At 40.6% G+C, this 26,002-nt stretch overlaps 1 protein-coding gene across 2 annotated transcripts; it reads left to right on the top strand.

The window, feature by feature from the left end:
• Window positions 1–1,261: 1,261 nt before the first annotated feature.
• LMLN (leishmanolysin like peptidase) lies at window positions 1,262–25,893 on the top strand. 2 transcript variants are annotated; one of them, XM_052791754.1, is made up of 17 exons: window positions 1,262–1,452; window positions 1,838–1,935; window positions 2,033–2,063; window positions 2,576–2,658; window positions 3,141–3,258; window positions 4,123–4,301; window positions 4,969–5,074; window positions 5,315–5,409; window positions 6,259–6,376; window positions 7,658–7,765; window positions 9,449–9,525; window positions 10,155–10,265; window positions 11,029–11,158; window positions 11,756–11,915; window positions 12,683–12,813; window positions 20,039–20,249; window positions 21,739–25,893. In XM_052791754.1, exons 1-17 carry the CDS (start codon window positions 1,282–1,284, stop codon window positions 21,831–21,833), a joined length of 2,022 nt encoding a protein of 673 aa, XP_052647714.1. In that variant the 5' UTR covers window positions 1,262–1,281; the 3' UTR covers window positions 21,834–25,893. The 2 variants fall into 2 exon arrangements, with proteins under 2 accessions (XP_052647714.1, XP_052647713.1); XM_052791753.1 differs by having other exon boundaries at window positions 11,026–11,158.
• Window positions 25,894–26,002: the final 109 nt, after the last annotated feature.

Here is a 26,002-nt window from a genome sequence, read left to right as displayed (position 1 = left end):
TTTCTGCACAAACGCGGTCTTGTTGTTAGGAGGTCAGTCCTCTTCTTTGGGTGGTCCCGGGATGAGGGCAGTAGGTCTTCCTCAAGCGGCTTCATCTCTTGTGCTTGCGTATTTTGTTCATCTTACATAATTCTATACATTTCTTCCTTATAAGTACATTTCAAGGTTTACAGTTATCACAACAGGATATCGCTCAAGATCTATAGCTAACATAGCAGGATATAGGGATATCGCTCAAGGTCTACAGCTAACATAACAGGATATAGCTTACAATATTACGGTTTGGACATTTAGCAACATACATAAATCTTTGACTACAAGCCCTATTTGATCAGCAAATTATCTGTTCTTATCTCTCGTTAACTATTACACAGGATGTCTTATCTCATCAGAAAAAACTACATATTCTGCTTGCGCCCATTTATTGCCTACAAACTATAAAATACAATTGATGTCTGGAATATATTAACTACATATTTCCCATGTTAAGGCCTAATTTAGTGGCAGTGAGGCAAACATCCTTTCGGGACGTAGCTTATGCAGTAGTTAGGCAAATTTCAGTGTTCTCGTTTTGCGAAAGCCAATATACATTTCACACATCTGACTGGATTGCGCTGCACTGCATCGCACCACACGGCACTGCATCACCCTGCGTTGCTCTGCACAGTGCTGCGCTGCTCCCCACCACGCTGCAGTCTACTGCCCAGCACTGCACGCACAGCACAGTGCTGCGTTGCCCTGTACGCGCTGCATTTCTCTGCACAGTGCTGTGCTGCGCTGCATCCACTGCGTTGTTGGCACAGCGCTGCATTGACCCATACGCACTGCATTGCTCCACGCAGTACTGCGTTGCTCTGCACTGCGCTCCCTGCACGCACCGCAGTCTTGCCCTGCACCGCTGTGCAGAAGGCTCAACTGCACAGCACTGCGTTGCCCCTGCAAGCATTGCATTACGCTGCATTGCTGCCCTGTGCATTACGCTGCATTGCTGCCCTGTGGAATGCTGCACCGCATTGCACTGCACTGCGTTGCATTGCGTTGCATTGCACTGCGTTGCATTGCGCTGCACGGCGCTTCATTGCATTGCGGCGCGCGCTCGCGCGCCCTCCCTCACCTTCACCTCCCCTCCTCGCCCCCTGCCCCGCCCCTCCCTGAGCCGCGCCCAATCAGAGCGCCCGTCGCCTCCGCCCCACCCTCTCCCGCGCTCCCCGCTCTCCTATTGGCGAGGGCCGCTACCAACGGCGCTGCCTCCATGGCGACGCGGCGGAAGGGCAGTGGAAGATGGCCGCCGAGCCGGGCGGCGGGCGCCCCTGGCCTTACCGGTCTTACCGGTCTTACCGGCCGCTGCTCGCCGCTTTTACCGCCGCGCTGCTGCTGGGCTGCGGCCGCGCCGCCGGCCTTTCTCCCGCCTCTTCCTCGTCCTGTCAGCACCGCGTGCCCGGCAGCGAGGAGGTGGGGCCGCCGCGGGGTTCCTCAGGCGGCCCCGGGGGTTGGGGGGGGGCGAGCGGTCCTCCGTTTCCCGCTCCCGTTGTTGGGTCCGTCCTCTCACGGCTGCTCCGGGCCGAGCCGTGCGGGGTCCAGCCCCGCGCTCCCCCCCCCCCCCCCCCCCCCCCCCGGTGTGGTCCCTGGCGTCGGTAAGGGCGGCGGGCGGGCGCGGGGCGGTTTCGGAGTGAGCGGCGCGGCGGCGTGTGAGGAGAAGGGCGGGAAGGGGCTTTGCTTCGAAACAGGCGGAAAGATGCTCTCGCAGGCGGGAAGGAGTGACGGGCCTGGGAGCGCCGGCCCGTGTGGCTGTCCAGGTGAGCCGGCTAATCCAGCGGCTTGTTCCTCTCCCTGCCAGGTTGTCTATCAAGTTCCTCTGAAGGAAAATCACGTCTTGAAGAGAAATGTGGATCAACAGCTAAGAATTAAGATTATATACGACAGAAGTGTTGAGGAGTGAGTATAACGTTGTGGCAACTTTTTTTTTTGTGTCTGAGAATGGAAATCCTATTAACTAAAGCCTGTTTGGTTTGTTTTGTTCTTTTAAATATAGTTTGCTACCTGAGAAAAGACACCTTATAAAGGTACGTCATACTTGCTTCCCCTTTTTGTTTGGGCATGTTTTATTACACGGATGAAGTTAAGTTTAAGGCCAATTTAATTCAAGTCTTTGAATACCAGCAATTCCATATCCTCTAGTCCAGGAAACCAAGGCTTTGTATGCAGATTATGCATCCATTCCAAATACTTTCAATGTTCTGTTGAATGTCGTTCGACAGGTGTTTGCTACGTCCCAAGCTGCAAAGGTTTCAGTGAGCAATATGTATGTAGTTTTTAAAGCTTCTTTGAAGCTGTACGTTTAAATTAATACCGGCTCCCTTCTCGTTTTGTCATTCCAATAACAAAACACGGGAATACTGAAACAAAATATTTCCTAGAGATATTGATAACAATTGAACTTCTTAGAAAGTCTGGATTTCCGCTATTCTGCTATACCGCAACATCTAGCAAGTTTCACGTAACTTGGCAGTTAATGTTTTTAAGGTGGGTTATGTCTGCACTGCTACTGGATGGCTTTTATTTTTGTTCTATTCAGAACAAACTTTTTCCACAAGCTATATCTTATTTGGAGAAGACGTTTCAAGTGCGCAAATCCATGGGTACTATATTACTAAGCAGGTATGTGAAAGTTTGTTGAAAATCACTTGCTATGTTTGATACTTAACATTGCATTGTATAGTCTTTAAAATAAGAATAGAATGAGAGTGTAAGAAATGCCCTCTTGAATCAGATGAGTGACCCATCTGACCCAGTGGTGGCAGCAGGTGCTATTTAGGGAGAATACACAAATATGCCAACCTTCCATGATCAACATCTACATTTGTTATGTCAGAGATTTTAAAGGGTATGCATGCCACTTATTTCCTTTCACATGTACCCCCATTTATGAACCTGTTCCTAATCTCTCTTTGAACCTGTGGATACTTCATTAAAAACTGGAAATGTTGTGTCTTCCAGAGCAGGATAAATAACATTTCTCACCACTGAAGGGAAGTTACGTTAAATACCTGTATTACAGTGTTGCTGGGTGCTGTAAGACTATTCTACAGTTTCTTTTTAAAAATAAAACAGTGCTGACCGTCTTTCATGTTTGATTGAAGGCAGTGTGCGACAAATCAATACTTAAGGAGGAAAGCTGACCCTCACAGATACTGCCGAGCAGCCTGTGCAGGCCATACAAGATGTGGGCCGGTTATAGTTCCTGAGAAACACCTCCAGGTAAGCTAAGCCATCCAAGTGCTGCTTAACCTTTGAAATGTTATTGTTTGTGGAAATTAATAAAAAAGTTAGTATCGCTAACTGTAAGTGACCTGTTTGCAGGAGAGCACTAAGTTTGAGTGACAGAATAGAACAAGTGGAGTTAGTGGGAGTTTCTTTAGTTTATGCTGTTGAACCAAAAGTCAGGTAAAACTGGACTGTTTACAGTTCTCTAAGTGTGTGTGGTAATGAACTGTACAGAGAGGATGAGATTCAAAGCTTGTTAAATTGCTACTAGTCACTTCATTATTCACCTTGTTCAACGAGTCAGATTTTCACAGAATTAATAAGTTGTTTTGATTTTTTTGAAGAGGTTATCCACCGAACCAGGAGCATGGTACAGGAAGTGCTTCTAACTTGTTTTCTTGCATGAATTTTTGATTCAACTACAGTATGTGATCAGCAGATTTCTTTCTTTCTCTTGGCTTGAAGTTTCAACTACAGTATTAAAAATGTACCAGATTACATGTGAAATGCAGTTGCTACTTACGTATGCTATTTCTGTGAGCCAAATTTTTTTTTTTTAATTTGTAGGTGCTAATTTTGGGATATCTAGCTTGGCAGGCTTGTTTTGGTTTTTTTGGTTTTTGTTTCTTTTTTTCCCAAAAGCTGCCACCTTCCTGATGTCTAATAAATCAAAAGAGCTAGTCATTTGAAAGTTATTCCTTGGCTCTGGTTTTGTTTACTGTCTTCACAGGGACTCTTGTCATCTTCTGCTGTCTTACAATGGGATTTATGTTTTGCTTCAAGCTAATTTAATTTTTTCATGCAAAATTTTGGTCATAGCTAAAGTATATTAATTGTTCTGTTTGAACATTGTCAAAGCAATGCAGGGTGTGCAATGGCAGTGAATGGCTCTGTGGACCCACTGGCTTACCTGACCAAGAAGGGGTTCGAGATGCTGACTTTGTACTTTACGTTAGTGCTCTCACTACTGAAAGGTGTGGCCATGAAAATATCATTGCATATGCAGCCTACTGCCAACTGGAAGCTGAAATGGACAGGCAAGTATTCCCTCTGTTACAAACTCTTTTTTTAAATTAAACTTTTGAGTTTTTTAATTGTTTAGATGTGGAGTTTATTTTTTTGCCTGTTGCATAATACAACAAAGCAAAAGTCATTATTGAAATAGACAAGCACTGTATTTACGTAAAACCACAAAACCATCAAATAGTGCATAACTTGTGAAGCTGAGGCATTTAAGTCAAAGCTAATCCTCCACGGTTACTGCCTAAACTTTATCTCAAGATCTGGTTTCTGTTGAAGTGAATGTCATACTTTCACAAATTTAAAGGAGAATGCAAATGGACTCCATTCATGTGGCTCTTGTTTCTAGTTTGGTTGTAGTCATTGTAACAGACACTTTGTACCTCTATAGTGTCTTACCTAAATTAAGATCTGTTACACTGTTGTCACTAACACCTGTGCAGAATACTGAATACAGAGATTGATCCCATCCCATTCCTCCCCATTTCAACAGTAAACTAGTCATTGTATTGTTAACAGACTAGTTATAAATGATTGGGGGAAGGACTTATTTTTGTTGTTTGGAAGGACTTATTTTTACATTAGTCTCCATTTTCTTTTAAATCTTCTGCCTCGTCAAGTGAATATGGTTTGAATTTGCTAGTATTTTACTGAAAACAATTTAATTTTAAAACTGTCTTCCAGGCCAATAGCAGGGTATGCTAACTTGTGTCCAAATATGATTTCAACGCAAGCTCAGGAATTCATTGGCATGTTGTCTACAGTGAAACATGAGATCATCCATGCACTGGTGAGGGCTGATGTTAAAAAATGTGTTTCCCTGAAATTTGTGCCTGCTTCCTCACATACCTCCAGCTTGTTGCAAGAGGTGGAAGAAAGCTCTTTCTTTGCCTCCTTCAGTTAGTGTGTTAATCACCTTCAAGTGTGGTACTTCCAGTGTACCTGTGGTGGGTGTGATAACTCATGGCATTTGACTTTGTATGTGAAGGTCTTACCAAAGGTTTCTGTGTGCTTGGTTTTTAACTTGAAGGGTTTCTCTGCTGGACTGTTTGCATTTTATCGTGACGATGATGGAAAACCTTTGACAACAAGATATGCAGATGGACTCCCTCCTTTTAATGAAAGGTATTTTATTTTTTTGGACCTCTCAGTACTCCCATTGAAGGATGTTTTCACGTTGCCTTTTTAGGATGTATTCTTGCCTGTTGAAAATCCAGCTTGATTCCATTATTAGAATGCTTTGCCTTTATTATGTTCCAACATTGGTGTGTGGTGTTTTTTTAGTCTTTCTTTACGTTGGCATTAAGCACTTTTATTATCCACATATATTACAAACTAAGGCAGCATTTCATTTATCAGGAGGCTTGAAGTTAAGTGTTAAAATTACCCATGCTTAAATTTCTATGCTTACTGAACACTTACTAAATTAAGACTTGTATTTTCTGTAGTCTGTCTAATGTCAGTGCGGTTCATTTTTAAGACATATATCATTCAAGGTTTATAGTTATCCAGAACTGACAATGTGTGTAGTCTGCTGTGTGACTTTTCTGACTTGTTTTTGAATGAACAGTTTGCATTTTTTTTTTCTTTGTTTAGTTGATACTGTAGAAATGTTCTTCTAGGGGTTTTTTGGAGGTGGAAGGGTAGAGAGCTTTTGGTTTTGTTCACCTTCCTTTTTATAATAGCAATTCTGAGGATTTTTATTTAATTTCTTACACTTTCGGTTAGTGTAGAAAATATGTCTTGAGTCTACAGACCTCTTTTTAATAATCTTACTTTGGCTTATTAAATCAGAGTTATGTATATAATGAGCACGTATCTTACAAAGGAGAAATGTTGCATAATAAGTTTAAACTAAAGAAAGCATGAGGAAGTATAGAGGTTATTCATGATTCTGTTTCTTACAGAAATAAATCTTTGCACAGTAGTGTGTATTTGTGGGAAAGATTTGTAACCAAAACATTCTTCTTGCAGTCTAGGTTTGTATCAGTGGAGCAATAAAGTCGTTCATAAAGCAGTGAGGTTATGGGACGTACGTGGTGGCAAAATGCTGCGCCATGCTGTTCATCTTCTGATAACACCTCGTGTAGTTGTAAGTGCGGATTAACTTAAACTTTTGAACTTTTTATGCCAAGGTTACCATCACATTCTCGAGTCATAAATGTTTCTTATTCTTTAAGAAGTAATAACCAAACATTTAATACCCTTTTCCTGAAAGTATGGCCCAAAAACTACATGACTGAGACTGTATAATTGGCTGAGAGGGTGTATCTGAAGTAAAGTGGAAAATGGTTGACAGACAGTATGAAATAAATAAATTGACATAATAAGAGACAATGAAGGGAATGGGAAGTAAAGTATAAAAGGGTGAGCAAAACTGATGTTGAACAGATTCCTTAATCCTACTCTTTAGATATTCTCCTGCAGACTTAGATACCTGGTATTCCCGTTGCCTTAACAGATAGCGTTGTCACTGCTTTTCTCATTTATAAACTCATCCTATTTCCTACTTTTCTCTTTAAAAGCATTGTTTTAATCTTTTTCTAATTTTATTGATTACAAAATAATGCAGTTAACACTTTGTCATGTTTAAAAAGAAATTCCACAAGTATTCTTGGAAATCTTTCTTGCTTCCCACGCTTCTGACTCTCCCCCCTCCCCCCAACAGAACATATGCTTAAGTGTAATAAATTGATATTGGAAATAAGGTACAGTGTTAATCATATTTGGCCACAAATAATATTTTTGTTTGTTTTAAATCTAACACAGTATATAAAGCAGACTTGGTTTAATTATCCCTGTTTTGAAAATTGGCCATGCTGGTCAAACTGTTCAGAGCATTAAAGGTGCTCCTGGGTAGTGCCACACTGGGAAAGGCTGGGCTCCTGGCCATGAGACCACAGTATTGCTGTGATGCCTCTTAAGATTTTGAAATATTTTGCAGAAAATACTTCCCCATGCAAAACTAGTTGACACATACAGCTTCCTAATAAAAAAAAGTGTTTTTTCTCTGAAATGTTTGACAGAGGCAGGGTTGTAGTGCTCCTGAATTGTGTGGTGTTTTTTTGTTTTGTTTTGTTTTTTATATGGTCTTTAGTGTGTACATGCTATTCTCAGCTAATTCTGTTGCTGTTTTATTCTTGTAAACTTCCGTCATTTATTTCCAGGAGATAAGTAGACGGATTGTTAGGCTTGGTGTCAGGGTACTTGCTGGCTTAGTCAGCCTCCTAGTAGAAGTGTTTTACATTTGGAGGAAAGATGGTAGAAAAAGAAATGCTGAAATAATTTTAAAAGATAATTCTAGAACATTAGGACTGCATATGGGTACCTGTCTCAATATTTTGAGAGTTTTGTTGAAATGTTTTCTTTCTAGGAAGAAGCTCGAAAACATTTTAATTGTCCAATTCTAGAGGGAATGGAGCTTGAAAATCAAGGTGGCATGGGTACTGAGCTCAATCACTGGGAGAAGAGATTGTTGGAGGTTAGTGCTGATATTAGGAATGGAGGGGCATGTGGGAATGTCTGCTCCCCCCACCTTTATTTTTAGGTTCATGGTGGTACCTACTGAAGCCTTGAAAATGGCACGTGTATCAAACCTCACTGAAATATATCACAAACAGTACTAAACTACAAATACTTAAATGTCCAATTTCTAGATAAATCTCTTTACCTTATTGCTAAGTCTCAGAGTATGAGTTTGAGATAAGCTGATTACTAAAAAACTAAATGTCTCTTACTTTTGTCAGGCCTTTCTCCTTTTGAGAAGTTATGCTGCCTTTTTAGGGGAAAGGGGGTATTCCTTTGAGTCAATTCAGCTTTGTTACCATCTGCCTCTTATACATCAAATATTTAATCATTCTGTCAGTTAATTATCTTGACTTCACCTTTATTCATGTGCCCTGGGGTTAGCTTTTGCCATCTCTATTCCAGAACCTCATCTGATCAAGGAAACACTTATTTCCCTCCTGGCATTTAAGCCTATTTTTATTTATAGCTTTGTGTTTGGTGATATTTTTGGCAGAGATACATTTTCTAGTTATTGTTGTATGCGGTGAGGTAAGCAAGAATGGAAATGCTTCAGGACAGACCTGTTTGTGGAAGTAATCTTGAAAAATGCGTATTTCTTGAGACCAAAATTGTTAGCTTTTCCTGCTTTTCAGTAACCTTTGGTGTGGAACAGTAGTTTAAAGCCAACTGGAAAGACTGCCATTAGAATGAGGATAATTCTAAGGATTGAATAGGATTAACAAAGGAGATTATCACTGGTGTCCTTTCCACCTTTCCAGAGAAAGTTTGTATCTGGAAAGTAACTTGTACAGTTTGGTTTTGGTCTTGATCCAACTCTCATTAAGTACTGTAGAGAGAGCAAATTTGGCGCTACTAAGTCTGCTGGTGGTAACTCCTCCTAACCATGCTAGAGGAGAGGGAAGGCTGGAAAACTACATGTTTTGAAGAAATAATAGAAATGAGATGAATTTCAGTAATAGAAATCTCAGAGTTGTGTAATTAAGGGTGAGTGACTTTTGCTGTAAGCCTGAAGTTTATCAGCTGGAAATGACTGAGCGGGAAAAAGACAAGGGTGTTACAATTGCCATTTATAAGATGATTAGGAAACTCCAGGGTGACTGGAGTTGCTCTTCTGGTGTGAACTTGCTTATCTTAAACAAGATGGAAAATTCCACTGCCACCCTAATAAATCTTCCTTCGGAGTGCTGTGTTCCTTTAGTCATGTGTCCTGTGCACCTTGCTCCTGAAAAGGACTACTAGAAATTCTAGGAAAACTAAAAATCAGTCTTGCACAAGAAAATTAAATGAGCTTGGCTTTCATCTTACCAAAGGGAGACAGAAGATGTGATGTGATTGCTACTGATAAATACGCTAGAAGAAGGAAGAGTTTTATTTTGCCTAAAGAAAAACAAGTACACGTTGGTCATGAATAAGGATTAGCTGGAATTTGGAATGAGGTTTCTGACTTGTGGAATTCTGAAGCTTTGTAGGATGGAGTGGGGAAGGCAGTTGCACTTTTGATACCTTTTATGAAAGAGGTTGGGATTTGATTGTCAATAGTAAGAAGGGTCTGGAAATAAAATGTTTTTTTCATAGGAAGCATTTTCTTACAATAATGATTTTCAGTGGTTTGCTAGTAGTAACTGGTACCTTTCAGAATGAAGCAATGACTGGATCCCATACACAGAATCGAGTCTTTTCCAGGATCACTTTAGCATTGATGGAAGACACGGGGTAAGAATTAATAAGAATGAGGGGTTTTTTTGGTTCATTTGTGTTTGGTTTTCATTGTACTTGATTTTATTTGGAATTGATGCACTTGTGCTTATCTATCTGCAACACAGTAGATAATCTGCATAATTAGCATTAAATTAGACAAGGAGTTATACCTAGTGTGTTAATTTTTCTTTATCTCTTTCAAAACCCATCCATTCTTAATCTAGCCTTAAAAAAAAATATGCATTGCAATGCATAGTACTGTTCATAGTGTCTGGTTACTTTTTTCTTAATATAGGTATTCTCTCAATTGCATGCAGTACATATTGATTATTTTTTCAGCTCTTCTTGCAGATAGAAAGCATAAATTGTCTAAAATGTCATCTTTCTGTGCGCATTGTTCCTTTGCAGATCACTATGCATTGCTGTTGAACAAATAAGCAATAAAATTTTCTTTTAGTTCATTGTGACTTTAAAAATAGTGAAATTGTAATATATTTTGTTATAGGCAGAAAGGGATGCAGTTTCCCTTTTTCTTCATTTGAAGACCTTAAGGCATAGTATGAAGTTCTTTGAACTGTTTTTTTTACTAATCAGAACACTAATTTTTGAAGTAACTATATTCTCATTCCAAAATACCTTTACAGCTGGTATAAAGCAAATTACAGCATGGCAGAGAAATTAGATTGGGGACGCAATAAAGGCTGTGACTTTGTAATGAAGAGCTGTAAATTCTGGATCGACCAAAAGAGACAAAAGTAAGAATACAGTCTGTTTAAAAAAAATAAAGAAGAAACCCTGCTGCTTGTTTACATTTGTCCTTCAAATGCAACTCAGTAAAAAGAAGTAGAGGTAGATACAGATTAACAAGGAGTGCTGTCCTAAGAACCTTCAGAATGCACCCAGGAAGGAGTGCACCAAATGTATTAAGAGGAGAAGCATCCCACCCAATAAATACAGAGCTAAACATCTTAGGCTGTAGAATGCATTTATACTATGAGAGGGCTATGCTTTAGAGAAGAGGGGAGGGACATAATTTAAAAGCGTTTGCTTTGTTATTTTATCCCTTTTAATTGGAAATGCAGCCTGTGTCATTTTGCGTTACTGGATTGTACTTAAAGCAACAGAAGGGGATGATAGGCATCTTCAAAACAAAGCCTTCCTTGTTTGTTCATTACAATGCTCATAAATTTCTAGGACACAGCTGCATAGTGGGCCTGTTTTGCTTGTATGTTTTTTTCTTTAAAGTTTACTAAGCAATGTCATTAAAACTAAATAGGTGAGTGCACTGTAACTTTGTTTGCTGGCTTGATTTTCTTTAAATTAGAAAGGTCATAACCAGACAAATAACAATAATTAGCCTCCAGAGAAGAAGTCAGTTCTTCTTTGTGTGATTGACCGAGTGTGGGGGAGAGTGGGAACAGACAGTCTTGACAGATTGATTAGTTAAACTATGAAAACCAGTTAAAGTGATCTAATGTGATTTTTATTCTTTTTTTTTTTTTTTTTTCCTTTGAGGAGGCAATTAATCAGTCCATACTGCGACACTTTGAGGAGTAATCCTTTGCAGTTAACCTGCAGACAGGACCAAAGAGCAGTAGCAGTGTGCAACTTGCAGAAGTTTCCAAAGCAGTTACCTCAGGAATATCAGGTATAATGGATCTTACTTTACCAAATAACTAAGTTGTTTCATTCTTGTGCTTTGCAGCCAGGTGATTATATTTGTTTCATTTTTTCTTCTGAATGAGTAGACAAGAGTAGGTATTGTGAAAAATGTCTGTTTAGTTTATTATAAGGAGTCTGGAGGCTGAAAAAAAGCCTTGTGATCTTAATAAAACAATAAGGATGTCGCTTGGCCATCTAGCGAAATACAAGATGGAAATGTTGCTGTATAACAGAAGTCCCCCAGAAAGTTTTGTCTGAGGTATTTCTTCACCCAGTCTGCTGCCTTGTGTCACTGCACGCTAAGAAATTTGTTCTGTTTCATCCCAGAGAATGCTATGATTGCAAAGGAGGGTCAGGGAAAGGGGTGGGGAATGATACATGCAAATGTGAATCTCTCTGCATTATTTAGATATTCTTAAATACTTCTGGCTCATCTGGTTCATGGGTATTGCAAGTTGCGGTTAATAGCATTCCTGAGTAGTAATAGTTGATGTTCTTACAGATGTAGTGATTGGTTCTATTTAAAAAACAGTTGTACGCTTGTCTTTGCACAAACTGCTTCACTACCTATTTTGTTTTGTAGTATTTTGACAATCTTAATGGAGTACCAGCAGAAGAATTGCCTTATTACGGTGGCTCAGTAGAAATTGCTGACTACTGTCCCTTTAGTCAAGAATTCAGCTGGCATTTAAGTGGTGAATTTCAACGCAGCTCGGACTGTAGAATAACTGAAAACCAACCAGGTCAGTTTTCAGGACTTCAGTATGGTATTTAAAAGACTATCTTTGTTAATCTGGAATGGACTTGCTCTACATCCAAACTAAATGGATGTGAAATTAGTTTTACACTACTAGCTGTGTAGAAGCTGGGCTGAGGTGAGAAGCACAGCACAACCACCTTGTACACCTAGGAAGCAAACACATCTAACAAGAACTGCATAAGAGCTGAACAGAAATTGACCCCAAATGATCCAAATATAAGACAAAGGGTGGGGGTGGGTTGGTTGGCTGTTTTTTGAGTCTCTGAAAAATGATTCCACTTTCCACCTTTATAGGATTTTTTTGTTCAAGGCAAGGAGCTTTGCAAATTACCGGAACATGGGCATGTCTCCTAGGGTAGTGCATGAATGTTCAATATTGCGGAGCTCCAGAATGCTGTAGGATATTACCTGTCTGTGCAGTTGTCTCAAAAACAAAGAAACAAACACTCTCTGCCCTCAAGCCAGCAGAGCAAGCACTCCCTGGGGGCAAACGTATCCACACAGTTCTGATGGAAAGTGCTTGGTTTTTTGTTTTTTGTTTTTTTGGGTTTTTTTTTAATCTTGGGTTTCTTCTCACTTTATCAATTTGAGAATTATGCTGTCTTGAATATAATGATTAACAGTCTGAAAGATTCCAAAAGTAAGCCTTGAACTGCATGTGGAGACATTGACTAATTATAGCATATTAAGTTGATGCGGACTTTCTGTTCTGCTAGTAAGTTGCAATTCAGTATATTCTTTCTACCTTAGATCCTACCAAAAACTATGGTGCAGAGAAATATGGACCAAACTCTGTATGTCTTATTCAGAAATCTGCTTTTGTCATGGAACAGTGCAGGAGGAAACTCAGTTACCCTGACTGGGGTAGTGGATGTTATCAAGTAAGTATGTGTTGGGGTTTTATTTTTATTTTTTTTAAATAACACTAAAGGGAAAAGTCAGGCATAAAATGTAGGCTATGATTGTTAGAACTTCGCACCTGGACACTTGTCCTTGTTTTGGGATAGAGTTGATTTTCTTTCTGGTAGCTGGTATAGTGTTATGTTTTGGATTTAGTATGAGAAGAATGTTGATAACACACTGATGTTTTCAGTTGTTGTTAAGTAGTGTCCTTTTTGGCATCCAATGTGGGGCCCAAAGGGTTGACATAATGACAGATCTGACCAGAGCGTGTTAAAACAAATTTGTTATGAGCATTCATTATATTAGTTTAATAGTTGCTGGTCACAATGTTGCTTTATTGGCTCTTAGAGTTGTGGCGCTCGTTCTTAGAGTTGTGTTATGTATCACCTTGCTTGCTGTATATAGTCCCTGTGCTGCTGCTTATCATCCGTGGGAGGTGGATTAAGGTTTTTGCTTTGCTGTACTATGTAACACTGGCTTATGGTATGATAAAATTATCAGTCGTGGGACTAATCTGGTATTTGTACTCAGCATTGTCATCGCCTCTATACTTCGGGAGCCATCTGTTGGAAACTGTTAATAATTACACCCTTTACCTTTTCTCCTCCGAGAGTCAATCTATGGGCAAGACACCTTTCTTTACCTTCCCCTTCTCCTCCAGGCTAATTACTATAGTGTTTGAGAATTTTGAAAATTTTGCATATCCTTGGGATGTTGAAACCAGCATGGTCCTATTGCTAGGAACCTAGTGTGTTCCTGAATGGGGTTCAGGTCTTGTATAGGGTTAAACAACTATTTAAGAATATCACCCAGAGATCTGCCCAGAGGCTGGATAATTATGAGTGGCAGGGTGTGTGGCATAGAATGGGCAAGTACCTAGGACAGTGGGCACCTCCAGTGTTTTGGAACTTTACCCTGAACAAGTGCAGGATCTGGAAAAACTAGTAAAGTATTTGGAAAAAGTATGCTCTCACCCTGGCAATTCCAGAGAGAGACAAATCACTGCAATGTGCTGGGGCCCAGCCCACGTCTACCAAGCCCTGTTCAACACTATTCAGTACCCTCAAGGGGAAGAGAATGTCTCTGGATCTGACAACAAAATGACAGGTGTGGCGGTTACTCCAACCACTGTGACAGGCACTGCAGCTGAACCAGAGAACCAACCTGTGCCAGTATCAGTCGCCCAAATGCAGAAGAAGAAATACACCAAAAAATCAGTTTGCGTAGTAAGGGATGAAGATGAACCAGGGTCATCACAAGAATAGGAGGAAGAGGCAGAACAAGAAGTAATCACCTGATTGCAATCCCTGAGTGAGCTGCGGGATATGCGAAAAGATTTCAGCTGTCAACCAGGTGAGCACGTTATTACCTGGCTGCTCCAATGCTGGGACAATGGGGCTAGTAGCCTGGAACTAGACGGTAGGGAAGCCAAGCAGCTGGGATCACTTTCTAGGGAAGGTGGCACTGGCAAGGCAATCAGAAAAGGGATGCAAGCCCTCAGCCTCTGGAGGCAACTCCTGTCAAGAGTGAAGGAAAGGTACCCCTTCAAGGAAGATGTTATAGGTCAACCAGGCAAGTTGACCACCATGGAGAGAGGTATCCAGTACCTGAGGGAATTGGCCATGCTAGAGATGATTTTTTTATCACCCGGACAACGTGCAATTACCCAGAGATCCAGATGAAGTCCAATGCACACGACGCACGTGGCGGAAGTTTGTACGGAGCACACCATTGTCGTATGCCAACCCATTTCCAGTACTGACCTGGAAAGACAAACAGGCACCAATGGTGGATGAAATGGCTCGCCAACTCCAGTAGTATGAAGAAAATCTCTATTCCTCCCTAAGAGCCTGTGCTCAGCTGTGGAAAAACTGTCCAAAAAGTCTGAAAAACTGACCAAACTGATTGAAAAGTCATATTCCCCACCAGTATGGACCAGTATCTCAGCTATTAGGAGTGACCATTCCTGTTCTCAAGAGAGAGAATATAGAAGGTACACACCATAGGATACCCTGTGGTTTTACCTGCGTGACCATGGAGAGGATGTGAGGAAGTGGGACGGAAAACCTACCTTGACCCTAGATGCATGGGTATATGAGTTGCGAGGAAAAACAACCACAAAAGGGGATTCTTCTGTGCTGCTGCAGTTTCCAGACAGAGTAGAAGGGCTGATCTTACTTCTGATACTCCTGAAGGGATTTCTAAGTCAGTTTTACAAGTGAGTGACGAATACTCTGACCAGGATTAGAGGGGCTCTGCCTCCAGCCAGGGGGAGGAAAGGGACAACAGGGTTTATTAGATTGTGTGGATTTGATGGCCTAGCACATTAGACCCACAGGAGTACAAGGCTCTAGTAGACACCGGTGCACGGTGTACTCTAATGCCATCAAGTTAGAAAGGGGCAGAACCCATCTGTATTTCTGGTGTGACAGGGGGATCCCAACAGTTAACTGTTTTGGAGGCTGAAGTGTAAGCCTAAAGGGGAATGAGTGGCAGAAACACCCTATTGTGACTGGCCCAGAGGCTCCGTGCATCCTTGGCATAGACTACCTCAGGAGAGGGTATTTTAAGGACCCAGAGGGGTACTGGTGGGCTTTTGGTATAGGTGCCTTGGAGATGGAGGCAATTAAACAGCTGTCTGCCCTGCCTGGTCTCCCTCAAGACCCTTTGATTGTGGGGTTGCTGAGGGTTGAAGAACAAGCGCCAATTGCTACCACAATGGTGCACTGGTGTCAATATCGCACGAACTGAGACTCCCTGATTCCCATCTATAAGCTGATTCATTGACTGGAAAGCCAAGGAGTGATCAGTAAAACTCACTCCCTCTTTAATAGTCCCATATGGCCAGTGTGAAAGTCTGATGGAGAGTGGAGACTAACAGTTGACTATTGTGGCCTGAATGAAGTGCTGCCGTGCCAGGCATACTAGAACTTCAATATGAACTGGAGTCAAAGGCAGCCAAGTGGTATGCCACAATTGATATTACTAATGCGTTTTTCTCAATCCCTCTGGCAGCAGAGTGCTGGCCACAGTTTGCTTTTACTTGGAGGGGCGTCCAGTACACCTGGAATTGACTGCCCCAGGGGTGGAAACAGCCCTGCCATTTGCATGGACTAATCCAGACTGCACTGGAAAAGGGTGAAGCTCTGGAACACCTGCAATACATTGATGACATCATTGTATGGGGCAACACAGCAGAAGAAGTTTTTGGGAAAGGGAAGAAAATAATCCAAATCCTTCTGAAAGCTGGTTTTGCCATAAAACAAAGTAAGGTCAAGGGACCTGCACAGGAGATCCAGTTTTTAGGAATAAAATGGCAAGATGGATATTGTCAGATCCCGATGGATGTGATTAGCAAAATAACAGCTATGTCTCCACTGACTAGTAAGAAGGAAACACAAGCTTTCTAAGGTGTTGTGGGTTTTTGGGGAATGCATATTTCACATTACAGTCTGGTTGTAAGGCATGTCTATCAAGTGACTTGGAAGAAGAATGATTTTAAATGGGGTCCTGACCAGCAACAACCGTTTGAACAAATTAAATGGGGGATTGTTCATGCAGTAGCCCTTTGGCCAGTCTGGGCAGGATGAGGTGTTAAAAATCTGCTCTATACCGCAGCTGGGGAAAACGGCCCTACCTGGAGTCTCTGGCAGAAAGCACCTGGGGAGACTTGAGGCTGACCCCTGGGGTTTTGGAGTAGGGGATATTGAGGATCTGAGGCTTGCTATACTCCAACTGAAAAAGAGACATTGGCAGCATATGAAGGAGTTTGAGGTGCCTTGGAAGTGGTTGGTACTGAAACACAGCTCCTCTTAGCACCCCAACTGCTGGCGCTGGGCTGGATGTTCAAAGGGAAGATTCCCTCTACACATCACGCAACTGATGTCTCGTGGAGTAAGTGGGTTGCACTAATCACACAAAGAGCTCGCGTAGGAAATCCCAGTCACCCAGGAATTTTGGAAGTGGTCATAGCCTGGCCAGAAGGCAAAGATTTTGGAATGTTGCCAGAGGAGGAGGTGGGGCATGCTGAAGAGGCCCCACTGTATAATAAACTGCCAGAAAATGAGAGACAGTATGCCCTGTTTACTGATGGTGTCCTGTCATATTGTGGGAAAGCATCGGAGGTGGAAGGCTGCTGTATGGAGTCCTATATGACAAGTCGCAGAAACTGCTGAAGGAAAAGGTGAATCGAGTCAGTTTGCAGAGGTGAAAGCCATCCGGCTAGCGTTAGACATTGCTGAATGAGAAAAGTGGCCAGTGATGGATGGTGGCAAATGCCCTGTGGGGGTGGTTACAGCAATGGAAGCAGAGCAACTGGCAGCACAGAGGTAAACCCATCTGGGCTGCTGCACTGTGGCAAGATATTGTGTCCTGGCTAGAGAATCTGGTTGTAAAAGTATGTCACGTAGATGCTCACGTACCCAAGAGTCAGGTCACTGAAGAGCACCAAAACAACAAGCAGGTGGATCAGGCTGCCAAGATTGAAGTGGCTCAGGTGGAGCTGGACTGGCAACATAAGGGTGAGCTATTTATGGCTTGGTGGGCCAATGACACCTCAGGCCATTAGGGAAGAGATGCAACATATAGATGGGCTTGTGATGGAGGGGTGGACTTGACCATGGATATTATTGCACAAGTTATCCATGAATGTGAAACGTGTGCTGTGATAAAGCAAGCCAAGTGGTTAAAGCCCCTGTGGTATGGAGGGCAATGGCTGAAATATAAATATGGGGAGGCCTGGCAGATTAACTATATCGCATTCCCACAAACCCACCAATGCAAGTGCCATGTGCTTACAATGGTGGAAGCAACCGGATGGCTGAAAAAATATCCCATGCCCCATGCCACTGCCTGGAACACCATCCTGGGCCTTGAAAAGCAAGTCTTATGGCGACAATGTACCCCAGAAAGAATTGAGTCAGACAACAGGACTCATTTCTGAAACAGCCTCAGGGACACTTGGGTCAAAGAGCATGGCATTGAGTGGGTATATCACATCCCCTATCGTGCACCAGCCTCTGGCAAAATCAAACAATACAATGGACAGTTAAAGACTACATTAAGAGCAAGGGATGGTGGAACCTTCAAACATCGGGATATACATTTAGCAAAAGCCCCCTGGTTAGTCAACACCAGAGGATCTGCCAATTGGGCTGGCCCTGCCCAATCAGAACTTTTACGTACTGGAGAAGGGGATAAAGTCCCTGTAGTGCGCATAAAAAAAAAAAAACCAAACATGTTAGAGAAGACAGTCAGTGTTACTCCTGCCTCAGGCAAAGGCAGACCCATTTGTGGGATTGCTTTTGCTCAAGGATCTGGGTGCACTTGGTGGGTGATGTGAAAGGACGGGGAAGTCCGATGTATGCCTCAAGGGGATTTGATTTTTAGGTGAGACTAGCCAATAAATTAAATTGTATGATGTTAATTGCTATGTAACCCTGCCACTGTATGTCATCATTACTATAATTTTTATATGCTGTAGCAATGGTGTTACAGTAAGACTCACTTAGATTAAGGAAGAATAAACTTTGATAAAATGAAGTGATTGAGTGAAGTGCAGTAGTGATGGAACCAGAACTGACTCCAGCATGCAACAGTCCAACACTACACACCATCCTCCTGCTGTGTCCAATGTCTACCCACTCGCCACACCCTACCAAAGCACGATCCTGCTCTGCCAAGTGAGCGGACTTTGCACCATCCCTCCTGCCAGAAAGACTGGTATGACAGATGGCGCCCAAAGTCATGGACTAAATGAACTCAACGGACATTTCATAGGGATGGCCTGTAGACTAAGTGAATGACATCTCTGTGTGTGTGTGTATATATATATATATATTTAAAGGACAGGAGAGGTGATGGTGATTAATTGGGATGTATTGGAAAGTATGGGACCTGAGCATGATGTAAATGGTATAGAATAAGAGGTGGATGCTCTCCTGGTTTGGGCTGGGATAGAGTTAATTTTCTTTCTAGTAGCTGGTATAGTGTTAAGTTTTGGGTTCAGTATGAGAAGAATGTTGATAACACACTGATGTTTTCAGCTGTTGCTAAGTAGTGTTTAGACTAAGTTAAGGATTTTTCAGCTTCTCATACCCAGCCAGCAAGAAGGCTGGAGGGGCACAAGAAGGTGGGAGGGGACACAGCCAGGACAGCTGACCCAAACTGGCCAAAGGGGTATTCCAGACCATGTGATGTCATGCCCAGTATATAAACTGGGGGGAGTTGGCCAGGACAGGGATCGCTGCTCAGGAACTAACTGGGCATTGGTCGGTGAGTGGTGAGCAATTGCATTGTGCATCACTTGTTTTGTATGTTCTAATTCTTTTATAACTATTATTGTCATTTTATTATTATTATCATTATTATTTTCTTCCTTTTCTTTTCTTTCCTTTTTATTTTCTTTCTTTCCTATTAAACTGTCTTTATCTCAACCCATGAGTTTTACTTTTTTTCTCCCGATTCTCTCTCCTGTCCCACTGGGTGGGGGGGTAGTGAGCAAGAGGCTGCATGGTGCTTAGTTGCTGGCTGGGGTTAAATCACGACAACACTGTGTATGATCTTCTCTGAATTAAATCACTAGATTATATGACGTGCTTTGAAAATAAATATCTTCCAACCGTAAGCCTGTAGTTTAGATCACGCATCAAGTTAAGTGTGTGACCACTGGGATGCCTTGTGTGTTACTTCCAGTCTTGCTAGGGACTTCATCTGTCTTATCCCTGTAACACTTTCTCCACAGCTAAGTAGGAATACTTACGTTGGAATTTTTTGTTCTTGAAGCTTAATGTTAATTAGTCACTCTGGTTTTTCAAAGGTGGAAAGTACTATGCACATGTCACTTATTTTTTCATTATCCTTCTCTTGAAGACTATCTCAGTAAAGGAGTCACTTCCAACAGCAGCAGAACTCTAAAAAAGTAGTCATTAGCAGAAGCCGAATTTTACTCGTTCTCAGTTGATGATCTGCATAATTGCACAAAAAGAGTACAGTCAGTGCTTTAAAGCATTCTTGAACCAAATAGTTGCTCTGAGTGCATTAAAATACTTGCAGTTAATTTATGATACCAGATGTTTATTGGTGTTTGCTGAATACCAGGCGTTTACTGAATGTAGTATTTACTTATTGAAAGAGCCTCCAACCCCCAAAACACATTTCTGATAAATCGTAATACAGACTTGACTTTTATTCTTTTATTTTAAGGTTTCTTGTTCTCCACAAGGGCTGCATGTTTGGGTCAAGGACACTGCGTACTTGTGCAGCCGCTCAGGTCAAGTATTAACTGTGAGCATTCAGATGAATGGTTGGATGCATTTTGGGAATCTGATTTGCCCAGCCTGTTTGGACTTCTGTGACTCCTGTCCCCCGGAGCGGGATCCTCCAGCTTCTAACTTAACAAGAGCTGCACCAATTGGTAAGTTGCTTTATGATTTGCTGAAGTGAAACTTAATATTAACCTTTGAAAATTCTAAAGTTTTATGTTGGCTTTGACTGTTAGGGAACTGGAAAGGAGAGCCATAGCCTGGCTATTCTAAGATCCTAAGCATAAGAGTTAAAGGAAGGTGGCAAAGGTGCCCTGCTTTTTGCTGTGCAGTCATGCTTTTGTTTCCAGGATCAGGATAGTGGCTAACATAGGAGAAATGTGTCTGAAATATAACTAGTTCATGTCATGTTTCCTTCTGGTAATGGTCTCAGAAATCTAGCTTTAGCCTTAGCACCTTACCAGAAAACCTGGTCTGTGTTTTGAAGGCTGTATCATTTTTATAACCTCCAAAATTATCACCTTGTTGGAAAGTGAGTTCTCGCTTGTATAAATTCCCATTGACAATGTTAATGCTGTAATCCAGAACGCGAAAGATAGGTGTCAGTTTGCTTTTTGAGAGAGGGAAAAAAGCCTAATTTACTGACTACCAGTTAATGTTTTGTCAAGAACAGGTGGCTTTTTAAACAGCCAATTGATGAAAGAGAACAGTCTTTACATTATTTTGCACTAGTGGCTTGTTTTTAAGCCTTTAACTAATTCTTTAATTGTTGGATGTGCTGTCTCTACTGCAGTTTTCAAGGAAAAAATAAACCTGTTTTGTTTACTTACACACTTGATTCTTTTTTCAAAGTGGTGCACTTGGGTTTACTTGTACCATTTCAAATAGTTTTGTTTTGTCTCTGAGATGGCAACCTTTCAATTGTTGGTGGAATGACTCCTATAAGTTAGATTTTTAGCACGAGAAGGCTGTAACCTAGGAGATTCGCATCTTCTAGCATCTATTTGAATTCATGCTTGGTGTTTCTCTCACACACACACACACACGTGTGTGTATGTATTTAAAAAGTTTTTTATCTGTGCAAGTTTATATTTATGTTTGTGGTTTTCTTAAGCCTCATGGCTGTGTGATTACCTACCATACCATATGGACAAACTCCCTGACTCGTGTATTGGGTTTGGTGTTGTGTCCCCCTGCCCTCCCGTTGTTTTGGGGTTTGTTTGGTTTTTTTTTTCCTTTCCTCTCCAGCTTGGTGTTTTGTGGCTTGGGTTTTTATATGACTTACAGCCATACAGATCAAAAGTAGACATAAAACAGTCTTTTAAGAGTCTTTGGTTTTGAAATGCTGCTTCTCCCCAGTCATGTCATAAGGAACTTCCTGTTCTTTTCTTGCAATACTGATAAATTTTTCTCATTTGTTCTCCTAATTGCTATTAGTGAAGTAATGCAGAAAATTATTTATTTATAAAACGAATAATCATGTTACTTGGTTGGTTTGAATTCCTAGCCTTGAAAGCTAGAATAAATCAGTGCAGACTACTGCAAATATGTTTTTGCTCTTCGGTGTTTTCTACTTGTTATTTTAGCTTCTCTTTAAATATAAAATTTATAAGCTTTATGGTGTTTTGTTTTTTATTTTAGACTTATGCTCCTGCTCATCTAGCCTGGTTGTAACCCTTTGGCTATTGATGGCTAACTTAATTCCCCTGCTAACAGGATTATTTCTCTGCGCATAGAGTTAAGCACGGGGCAAGAAGATGTTCCAGAATGATATACCATCATGTTGCACTCCTTATTGTGGAGCATTGAGTTTTTTGTCTCTGCAGGCAGCTGTCTTCTGCTGAACCTCGTCTCTCCTGGCAAGTATTGGTGCAGACAGTAGTCAGGGAGGTACTGACAAAAGCAGTTTGAGAGGAGGAAAATTTACCTTGTCATCTCAATAAGTGCCAGTATTTTCCTGAATTGCAACCTTTGATTTTTCTGATGCAGTAACAAGATCCACTATGCCAACTGTGTTAGACTACCTGGCAACTTGGTCAAGATTTGAAATGAGAACTCTTCTGTAATAGAACTGAAGGTTGGTTTTTTTGTTATGTCCTCTGTGTGACTGGTAGCAAAGCATCCTCAAACTGGAAATATACCTCAGTGGTTTAGTCAAAAGCCATGTAAAAATCAGTTGTCATTACTGCTAATAACGCAGGCCTAAACAGGTGTGGGAATTTTTTTGTTTGTTTTGTCAATTCTTACAATTTATGGGGGGAAGAAATAATTTAATGGGATAGACCAGTGGTTGGCAGTTGTATCCACAACTGGATTCTGCAGCTTGGAGGCTTCTCAGAAGTCATACTAGTTTGTGGTAAAGGGGCTAATTCTTGAGGTTTGCTTAAACCTTCCTATGTGCACAAAGTGGAATTTCAGACTGGTGACCAAAACAACTGTCTAGAAATCCCATTCTCATTTAGCATGTGCCAGTTCTACTGTGAAAATTAATGCATCAAATGTTTGAATATTCTCAGAGCAATTTGCTAGGCAAATGCATTTCAGTACTGACAGCCAGTCTGTAAAATTGCGATAGGTTTTCTGATTATTTTTAATTTTGTTGGTTTGTTTCTTAAATAATGGCATTATTATTTTTTAAATAGTATGAACCTAAATGCAGCTGTTCTCACTTTTTGTTGAAGGGCAAACCAGTAGCGATGGCAGCTTATAGGACCATGTTGACTTCTCTAGACCAAAAACTATATTGAATGTGTAAAGAAAAGTCTAATCTTAGTCCAAATACTATGGATTATTTGAGTATTTGTAATAAGTTAGAGAATCAGACATTTTGAACCACACGAGGGCACACCTTGGTACAAAATTAATCACTTGATGGACAAGACATATGAGGAAGAAAATGAGCAAAATTTGTCTTGCTAAGGACAGCTGCTCTATAGGACACTTGTAAGGATGTTTTTATTTGTTTCTGACTATATAATGTGTTACAAATAATCCTTTTTGGAGTAAAAGAAACTTTTATGTGGTCCATTCCATTGTCTGTCCTGTTAGGATAGTTTTCATTCCTGGAAAAGTATTAAACTTGAGGGAGTAGGTGTGCCTAGTGCACTAAAAAAATACAAATATAGGGAGAGGGATGACGTTACTCTGCTTCTTAAGTGTGCTGTGATGTTAGAATTGTCAGTGACTAGATCCCTTGCTAAAATGAAAGGTAGGAGGATGGAAGGGGTATGGAGTAAAATTTATTTAGCTACAATTAAACTTGTTTAATAATAGGACTTCTATTGTAATTGTAAGAAAATCTTTGTGCCTACTGGACTTGTTTTATTTTAATTTAAAGAAACTCTTATGACACTGCTGAGGTAAATGAGCTGCAACCTAAAACCGTCTGAAGGCATCACAGTTGAAAGAGTACCTTGCACTGGGCTAGTTCCCCTTCTTAACTGCAGGTTAAGTTTGCTTTGACTTATACAAGGCCTAGGCTAGCCTTAAACAGGTGTTTCTGAGAAGCAATACAAATTGGGAATCAAATGCTTGAAATGTGTACAAGTTTGAATTAAGAAACACTCAGATTAGTAAGTGAACGCTGATTATTTTAATATATGCACAGTCAACAGTAGGTGTAAATTTATTCCTTGAAAACATAAAGGTTTGAGAATACATCTTGGGTCCCAGAGGTTGATATTGTATTTTGTCTGTTGTGCAATAATACAGTTTAAATGGTATCACTCAACAACAATGCTTTTGATACTTGAAAAGAAATCTTTCTTACTGTGAGATATTTGCACTGTCTGAACTTTCTGGTTAACTTTATAACTGTCAAAGTTTTTTACTGGTGTTAATTTATTGTGCTTGGTGTTTGATATGCTAGTCTCCTGTCTGTGTAAGTGTGAAATTTGTCATATTTAAGTGAATATTTTTATCTTCTACACAGTTGTTTATCTTGAGGGCTTTTCTTCTTTTATTCTCTCTTCCTGAGAATTAACTGAAAGATGGCTTAAAAAGTCAATGCTTACCTACTTTTGAAATGTATGCGTTAATTAAAGAAAGAGGCTGTATTGCATTGTACTTACAGGGAAAAATCTGTCTGCCTGTCAGAGCTTTTGTGATCAGATTCACGGGAACCTGCTGAGTAGCTGCATCAGTGAATCCAGTGAAGTAAAACTATTACTGCCTTAATAATCTGAGATTTCAGTCGTAATTTCTTTGATGTGCAGCCCTTCAACTGGCTGTGAACTGCAGAACTGGACGTGACTTTGGGGAGTTGTGGGGGGGAAGGTACTTTAGTAGGCAAAATCCAACATGTTGTATCCTGTCAGTGCGTTAGCAGCTGTAGCTGTATTGGAATGGCCAAGAAATGTGTCAAGTTCTACTTAAAGTGAGAATGAATTGGAGACTGTCAAAAAGAATATTTGAGTAAAACTGACTACCTCAGTTCTGTTTGTCTTTGACTTTAGCTTCTAGCCTGCTGTGAACTTCCAAATCTTAAGATGAATTAAGTAAAAACACATCTCAGGTTTTTAAGAGCAAAATAAATACAGTAGGAAGCATAAGCCATTTCTGAGCGTACAACACAGCTAAAATTGTAGCTTAAACCAATCAGTTATGTAGCCTTAAGTGTAGTTTCCTGTGTAAAAGTTGGTATTGGTTTTAAACAAGTACAAAGTTTGCAGGCAGCTACTTTAGGTGTCCTGACCATATTGTGGCAAGTCCCTCCTATTGCACCTCTTACATGTGAAAATTTTGAAATATAGCCCAAATAAGCCTTTGTTTTCACCAGAGTAGACCAGCAGGAGCCCTGGAAATAGTGCAAAGAGATAAATGACTTAGCTTGTCTGTAGTAGAAACATTTTCAGTATATCATGTCCACATTAATGCTTAAAATTTTTTAAATTAAGCATGTTTGCTTATGGAAGTAAATTAGTCTTGTGGTCTTTTTTTCACCCCGGTAGTTCAAATCTATAGCATTTCAATTAGAAGTTGAGGCAAGTCATACTTCAGGAATACATTTTTCTAGTGTTTCAAATAATTACAAGGAGGAAGGATAGCTTTTGGCTGGAGTATGCAGCAAGTAAAATTACACTGAAAAGTAGGGAATTCATTCCTCTTGAAATGAGTTGAGGTCTTGGGAGACTGTCACGGCCTTGGATGTAGGTTAATTACCAAAAGAGAATTTTGACCCCCATTAATTGACTGTCAGTCCAATGCAACTCATTCTTTCTGCTAAGCACTAGTAAGTTAGGCAGACTTATGTCATTTAAGAGCTGACATATCCACAATCCCTTACAAGGGAAAGTTGTTTTTAAATCTTCCTGTCCTGCAAATCTTTCTGCTTGAATATATTTCAGTAGAGAGGGAGGCATATGTCCTTTCTTTCCTGCATTTCCTCGGAGTGACTTTCAGCCAGCTGAGCAGGTCGAGTCTTTCCCCTGCAAGATTTAACAACCAGCTTTTGCTTGGCCAAATGTGTCGCTCTTCAGGATTTCTGTCTATTTTTACATTAAATAATGTGAACTTACACTACCAGACTTCCAAAGTGTGAATGTTGCCTTTTAATGTGAACCTTACCTTGGAGATAAAACAGCTGTTTTGAGAGAACTGGCCGACCTTGAACATGTGTTTCCTATTTTGGTACGGAATGTAAATATAGAACAAACTATTTTACATAGAGTTTGACTGGATTGAGATATAAGGGCTAATTTTTGTTATTTATGGAGTAAAAATTTCCTTATTTTACTGTGTAAAAAGTATGTTATACAAAAGAAGAAAAAATTGTTCATCAATAAAATGTCTAGAAAATTGACTCTTCTTGTCCTTGTCTTTGAGAGCTGACAACTAACTGCAAGAATAAGCACAATAAAGGACCACCACTACAACAGTAATTTATTTTGTGAGAATTCTGAAAAAT

The sequence above is a fragment of the Harpia harpyja genome, chromosome 7, assembly GCF_026419915.1.
Source record: "Harpia harpyja isolate bHarHar1 chromosome 7, bHarHar1 primary haplotype, whole genome shotgun sequence".
NCBI classification, from domain to species: Eukaryota; Metazoa; Chordata; class Aves; order Accipitriformes; family Accipitridae; genus Harpia; species Harpia harpyja.
Note: the sequence above shows the minus strand (reverse complement) of the source record. Positions and strands in the feature narration are given on the sequence as shown.